The 7,012-nt window shown below is 39.4% G+C and overlaps 1 protein-coding gene across 1 annotated transcript in view; it reads left to right on the plus strand.

Annotated features, from left to right (window-relative positions):
• The window catches only part of LOC126456563 (uncharacterized), an 85,299-nt gene extending 78,965 nt beyond the window's left edge, over positions 1–6,334 (plus strand). The window contains exons 10-11 of the mRNA XM_050092309.1: positions 1,297–1,502; positions 5,454–6,334. Of these exons, the coding sequence (XP_049948266.1) occupies positions 1,297–1,502; positions 5,454–5,646 (399 nt within the window). The 3' untranslated portion in view covers positions 5,647–6,334. The remainder of the gene's footprint in view (positions 1–1,296; positions 1,503–5,453) is intronic.
• Positions 6,335–7,012: the final 678 nt, after the last annotated feature.

The following is a 7,012-nucleotide window of genomic DNA, read 5'->3' on the forward strand; positions in this document are numbered from 1 at the left end:
CAGAAAACGAACAAGTTGGGATCTATGTGAAGAATGTGTTAGTATCCATGAGACATAATTTGCGGGTGGGGGAAGTAGTATGTGACAAGGGCAATCACAGTTATCAACTGCTCCTTGGAAGACAGCAAATCTCTGCTCCATACCCCACACACCTACAGCTGAATGTTTCTCCTGAATAGTTTCTTCCTTCATGCGAAAAGTTGTTCTTGTTTCAACAGGTTCGACATTTCAAAATGTAGTCATACAAACAATTCTTCCTAATCCCTAAAAACTAATAGTTTCAGTAGAGTCCTATTTAACTTACGGCCATTACTTGCCTTCAAGAGCCAAAATGCCAACTTTTACCTACAGAAACACTTAAAAGTTCACCCCCCCCCCCCCCAAGTCAGAAGACTGGTTTTGTGCAGCTCTTCACCATACCAGTTTATCCAATGTAAGCTGCTTCATCTCTGCATAACTACAGCAACCAACATCCATTTGAACCTGCTTAATGCCTTCATTTCACTTTACAGTTTTTACCCTGCGCATTTTCCTACATTACCAGATTAACAATTCCTTGATGCCTCAGGATGTGTCAACAGAGCTCCACTTTAGACAAAAGAAAAGGGCAAATTGAGTGTCTCAGTGGCATATTACTGACCTGCTTTCGGCCAAGAATGAATTGTGCTGTTGCAAAAATATCTGATTGCTCTTGTCGTATAAAATGAATGACTTTAAAAAACTGCTAGCAAAAGGAAGTTAGTGATCCTCTACAAAAAACTCGTGCCTGTGACTGAACAGTTACTCGTGTAATCAGTAAAATCTAGATGCTTAGTTAATTCATCTCAGTTTAAATCATTGTAATAATCCAATTATATATTTTTTAATAATGTGCAGGATTTGTGTTGTAAGTAATATTAAATTTATCATTCTTTAGCTTGAGCTTTCGTACTGCTTTGGAATGCATATCCTGTTCACATAAATGTATAACCTGAATTTGTAAAGAAATTTGCAGAAGTAGACAATATTGATTGGCTAGAGGTTTATCTGCATGGCAGTGAAGAGGGTATAGCTTTGTAAGAAATGAAGTGGAAAGTTCTCCCAGGACACTGGGCCAGTGGTGACAGAAATGATGTGCTCTTGACTTGGGGTGTTGATTTATTTCTTTACCTCATTCCTGAATGGTCTGTTGCTTCAACACATTCCTCACTTTTGACATATATATGAATTTGCTTTTCCGGTAGTTAACAGTTGTCAACTTATTCTGATTTTATTAATGACCAACAGTTTAAAAATAGCCACTCTCTTCCAATACAGAGTGTGGGCTTCTTCGTGGGAGCGTCCTGCATGGACATGCAGGTGTCCATTACCATCAGTGCTCTGTACACGCTTGCAACACAGCTTTTTGGTGGCTACCTTGCAACCAACATCCCGTACTGGCTGTCGTGGCTGCGGTATCTCAGCATGGTGCACTACGCCTTCCAGAACATGCAAATCGTCGAGTTCTCAGGCACACCTCTACAGTAAGTATACATGCAGGAATATATTCTGCATGCCAAAGCCAAATGTTTATGTACAACACCAGAATTACTGATGCAGAGGCAGACATCTGGATTTTAGTAAATGCTGCAAGCTCTGATTATCCATTTAATGAAAACCCAAGTCTGCTTGTATAACTGAAAAATGTGGATAACCCATAAAAACACATTTTTATTGGAAACTGCTGTTCACTGTGATCATAAAATATGTCACCTTAGGAATACAACCATATTTTATGAAATTTGCTTTTGGACCACTTTGGGAGGGGGGGGGGGGAGGAGGAGGAGGAATCATTCGATTTTCCTATTTTTCATCCACGTTTCTCCTGACGTACTTGCTTTGTACAGAGTACAGATCGTCAAACAGATATTATCGTGCATACTCTGACGACGACACACACACACACACACACACACACACACACACACACTCTCTCTCTCTCTCTCTCTCTCTCTCTCTCTCTCTCTCAGTGCCTTAGTGTGTGTGTGTGTGTGTGTGTGTGTGTGTGTGTGTGTGTGTGTGTGAGGGAGAGAGAGAGAGATGACACTTGCAGATGGTTTTTGTCCCTATACAACTACACTCTACTTTTAAAGAACACTTCAGGCTTTCATTTCATTTTTTCAAAAATTGCTGAACTTCGCATGGATAACCCCCACCTGAGTAATCAGAAGCTTGTTATGTACTTCTCTTAAAGCAACAAGATCTTGGTACTGGAAATAAGTGATGCAACATTTGCTGAAAGCTATAATTGGATTTTTGAATGTGAACAAATCACACACAGTCGGTTAATAAAGAATGAAAGAAATTACTTTCCTAAGATAATTAAGCTTACAGGATCACTTCTTCATAGTGACCAAGCAGTCATAAATTTGTTGAATGAAGGCAACATCTATCCATAAGAGGTGTGAATGAATGCAGTCTAAGTGAAGAAAGGTGACCTTCATTACAGAATAACATTTCAAGGCATAAATCATTAGAACACGTGTTTGTATAAGACTAGTTGCACTCCTATAAATGTTACTTGGCATTTCTTTAGGCAATTAAAAAAAATTTCATCTGAATTTTCATTTGAAAGCCAAATGTTATTTTTGCTTTGCAGTTTACACTGCTATACTTTAAAAAGCTATGTTTTGCGTTGAAAGCCTTAACTGTTTACTATTGTTATTTGTGCTGACAAGATGGGTTGTTGTTCTTCCATCATGTTTTCATGAATACCAACATCAATACCCAAGCACAACATTCTATGAAATGTGAAACACAGATTAAGCACATATACAGTTCTAAAGTAAAACATTGTTAGTGTTCAATAATAATTTTTTAAATTAATTTCATAAAGGTAGATTGTGGCATGCGCACTGAACAACAGGACCTTGCTGAGCTGGAAGATTTATGTGCCTCAACAATGCAGATAGTATCTGTGAAGAGGCTAGAGCAATATGTGGTTCCTGAAGAGTACAGCTTGCAGTGGCCCAATATATTTATTGAAGAAACAGTGACACAAATCGATGTTCAGCAGTAGCATCAAAATTCAGGGTGAAAGAATATCAATCATGAGATCTGCTGATGACATTGCTATCCTCAGTGAAACTGAAGCAGTATTACGGGCCCTGAAAATACGAGCTGAGGCTAAACCAAAGAAAGACAAAGTAATGAGGAGTAGTAGAAATGAGATCAGCAACAAACTTAACATCAAAATGTGGACCATGAAATGGACCTTGTGAGCAGAATAACACATGACTGACAAAGCAAGGAGGACATAAAAAGGAGACTAGCACCTGTAGAGAGGGTGTTACTGTCCAAGATAGGTCTACTAGTATAAAATATCATCCTTAATTTGAGGAAGAAATTTCTGAGAATGTACACCTGGAGCACAGCATTGTATGGAAGTGAATTGTGGGCTGTGGGAAAACTGTAAAATGATATAACTGGAGTCTGACGAGGGAACCTCCCCATCGCACCCCCCTCAGATTTAGGTATAAGTTGGCACAGTGAATAGGCCTTGAAAAACTGAACGCAGATCAATCGAGAAAAGAGGAAGAAGTTGTGTGGAACTACGAAAAAATGAGCAAAATATACAAACTGAGTAGTCCATGTGCAAGATAGGCAACATCAAGGAAGGTCAGAGGTTAGGAGCGAGGTGGTCCTGTGGTTAGCGGGAGCAGCTGCAGAGCGAGAGGTCCTTGGTTCAAGTCTTGCCTAGAGTGAAAAGTGTACTTGCTTTATTTTTGCAAAGTTATGATCTGTCCATTCGTTCATTGACGTCCCTGTTCACTGTAATAAGTTTAGTGTCTGTGTTTTGCGACCACACCGCAAAACCGTGCGATTAGTAGCCGAAAGGACGCGCCTCTCCAATGGAAACTGAAAACATTTGATTGCAAGGTCATAGGTCAACCAATTCCTCCACAAGAAAATACGTCTGATGTATTCTATACGACACTGGCGACGGCATGTGCGTCACATGACAGGAATATGTTGTCGACCCACCTAACTTGTACACTTGGCGAATGGGTAAAAAAATTCTTCTACCTTGCCCGATTTAGGTTTTCTTGTGGATGTGATAATCACTCCCAAAAAAAGTGAGAAAGCATAAGAGTTCATCACATAAACTGCAACAAATGAATGCAACAGTTTCACAGTCGCACATTTCTGCCTGTGCTGTCAAAACATAGGTTTTTAACGTTTTCAAATTTTTCCGTGTGTAGACCATCAAATCCTGCATATGCCCAAGCAAATCTGAACATGTCCTGGAATTTTGGAGAGCGAAGTTGATTATGTGTGAGTGCCTGAACTTTGATAATTGTCTGAAAATAAAAAATTAAACTTTTCACCCAAGAGAAGACTTGAACCAAGGATCTCTCGTTCCGCAATTGCACACGCTAATCACGGGACCAAAGCGCTCTTTGGTTCACAATAACACTGATATTGCCTATCTTCCACATGGACTACTCAGTTTGTGTATTTTGCTTATTTTTTCATAGTTCCACACAACTTCTTCCTGTTTTCTCGATTGATCTGTGTTCAGTTTTGCAAGGCCTATCCACTGTACCAACTTATAACTAATTCTGAGGGGGGTGCGATGGAGAGGTTCCCTTGTGAGATGTGGTACTATAGAAAGATGTTGAAAATCAGGTGGAATCTTAAAACAAGAAATAAGGCAGAATCGGTGATGAAAGAAGCACGGAAAACACTGACAAGAAGGGACAAGATGATGAGGCACATGTTAAGACATCAGAGAATCACTTCCGTTGTACAAGAGGGAACTGCAGAGGGGGAAAAAATATAGGGAAAGACAGAGACAACAAATAGTGTGTGTCACAAGGTGCTGTGTCACAGCTGAAAGTAATGGGAAATTACAGGACATGGAGTTCTATGTGTATTTTAAGATGGCATCCTCTTGCTTAATGTATTCCAGAGGTAAAGTAGTTCCCCATTTGGATCTCTGTGTGGAGACTATTCAGATCAATACTGCTGGAAGAAAATCTCACCCAAAACAGACTGGTGTGGAGAACTGTACCAAACCAATATTTGGAGTGGAGTTCATAGCTCAAACAAATGTAAACCGTATTTCTACACTTGCACCATGTATGGGTTGTTTAATACATTGTGGAAGGAAATGAGTAATAGGCAAAGATAATCCTATTTTTAAAAAATTGTCTTTTACATCATAAACAGTCATGGCTTTCAAACCACAGCCCAAAGTGAACAAAATAAGATTACTTCTCAGTATTGGTAATGTATATTATTTTTTACGGAATACATGAAAAACTTTTTTTTTTTTAGAATGGGTGCGTAGGCAGTCTCAGGCTTAATGAATGATTTTTATTCGTATAGGTAACTCTCATTGTGTGATTAAATTTGCAATACTCTGTTGAATGGAAAGTGAAGTAGAACTTCTTGGAGGCACAGAAATAACAGTTTGTATTTTGTTGCCGTAGGTGTGCTGAAGAAAAGAGCAAATTTCCGTCGTGTGCAGCTGGTTCGTCGACTGTCTCTGTGGACGACATCCTGGAGTCGCAAGGTGCGGGCCTGGCGTCTCTTTGGGGCAACACACTGGTGCTGCTTTTCTTCCTGGTGCTCTTCCGTACCCTCGGCTATGTCGTGCTGCGGTACTTCCGCCGACCCAAGTGACGTGCCCTGCGGCAAACTCGAGTACTGCCCCACGTCACGTTACCATTGAAACTCACTGACATTTGTAAATGTACACATACACATATTATACGATACGCTGAAGTCTTACTGTTACCTGTGTAATTCTGGCACTGCAGTTATTACACGTGTAAATGTGATAATGTATCATATTCGAAAGAATTGTGTTCGTTGGAGAATGTTGCCACGGGTTACGCGTCGGAAGCATCTGCGGTGAAGGAATGGGTGATTGTGTAAACTGTGAATGGAACACTTGGGTGGAGGCCACAACAGATATGCATGAGTAAGGTGCTGCTGACACACCGTTGTAGAAAGTTCCATTTTATCCAGATTTTACTGTGTGCCAGATACTGTTAAGTGTGTGCACGATGGATAGAAACTACCCGAGGACATTCCGTGCTTCTCAGCAAACAGAGAGAATGAACTCGAGTGTGAATGTGTGTGTGTGAGAGAGAGGGAGACTGACATGTTAAAAATGTGTGCAGCAAAATAATGAGGAAAGAGGTGGATAGTGAACCAGATGATAAACCTAGTCCAATATAAAATACTATTTATATTCAATAAATCTGTTATAGAAATTATGAAACACATTGTTCATGTTTGTTTTCTACCTATTCCTATCTCATATATTTTTGATTATATCTGAATAAATACATCATTTATTTGTGTATACATTTCTTTTCATCTTTACACCTGACTAATGAAATTTTACAGGAGGCTTCATGTACGCAAGTGGAAATGTGGCCCAGTCAATCACTCAAAAATAGAAGTCTCTTACATTCTGTAAATGGCATTGTGAAAGGAGTTAGCAGAATTTTGGAAAGCCCAGTACCTCAGGGATCATAAACAAAATATCGAGCTCAATAAATAAAGTTTGAACCTGAAAAATGTTTGTGGAAGATAAGCAGCAACAATTCCACCAGTATCATTGCTTCAGTTAACAATGCTTTTTAATAAAACTTTTCCCACTACGTCATGCTGGCTCAAATATAAACTGTTTGAAGAAAAACAGACTTTTGCAAAAACTGTTTAATGACGTGTTTCGTATTTTTAGGGCATCGTCAGATTCTGTTTGCTGTTAAGTCGTGAAATAAGCAAATATCAAGAACACACAATGCCTGTACCTTCAATACACAGAATGGAATGTGTGGCAGTACAGCAATAGGATCGGACTTGTAGAATTGCAGATGAAACTGATCTACACAGTTGTAGATGTCAAACATGTAAACAGTTAAGCTATGGACTAGTTCAACAGACAGGAAGTCTGGATCATGTGCAGTTCATCATTTGCACACTGCTTACCCATAATGTGTCATCTACTCAGCTTTAAACTATTTCACCATAAATT

Source organism: Schistocerca serialis, chromosome 2, assembly GCF_023864345.2.
Source record: "Schistocerca serialis cubense isolate TAMUIC-IGC-003099 chromosome 2, iqSchSeri2.2, whole genome shotgun sequence".
NCBI classification, from domain to species: Eukaryota; Metazoa; Arthropoda; class Insecta; order Orthoptera; family Acrididae; genus Schistocerca; species Schistocerca serialis.